Raw genomic sequence first — 367 nt, 5'->3', positions numbered from 1 at the left:
AAACTGTAGCCCAGAGAGGTTACCTCAGTCGCCTCGGGTCACACAGCCCAACCGATGGATATGGACCGTGACTCAATCTAATTTACAATCACATGGGGGGGGGTCTTCCTCCTAAAATGTGGCGTCTAAGTGAGGTTCGGCCGTCTCGCCGCCTCTACCCCCCATGCCCCCGTCACCGTCCTTTCTTGTATGAATTCCCCGTCGCTCTTTCTTGGCGAGTCAAGCCGCTGAAATGCCAAGTTGGGGACATCCACAAACAGGTGTGCAGACTACGGACACGGAGGCGGGGAATCCGGGTGTCCACATGGCCGCCAAGAACTCCCCGGCTCCCGCTTCCAAAGTTTTCTCGCATCGTACGTTCCTCGGC

General features: G+C 57.2%; 1 protein-coding gene across 1 annotated transcript in view; it reads left to right on the top strand.

The window, feature by feature from the left end:
* Positions 1-304: 304 nt before the first annotated feature.
* The window catches only part of PYGO1 (pygopus family PHD finger 1), a 34,709-nt gene continuing 34,646 nt past the window's right edge, over positions 305-367 (top strand). Inside the window, exon 1 of the mRNA XM_008064526.1 lies at positions 305-353. Within this exon, the coding sequence (XP_008062717.1) occupies positions 305-353 (49 nt within the window). The remainder of the gene's footprint in view (positions 354-367) is intronic.

The sequence above is a fragment of the Carlito syrichta genome, unplaced genomic scaffold, assembly GCF_000164805.1.
Source record: "Carlito syrichta isolate Samal-C Ts95f unplaced genomic scaffold, Tarsius_syrichta-2.0.1 Scaffold307639, whole genome shotgun sequence".
Classification (NCBI taxonomy): domain Eukaryota; kingdom Metazoa; phylum Chordata; class Mammalia; order Primates; family Tarsiidae; genus Carlito; species Carlito syrichta.
Note: the sequence above shows the minus strand (reverse complement) of the source record. Positions and strands in the feature narration are given on the sequence as shown.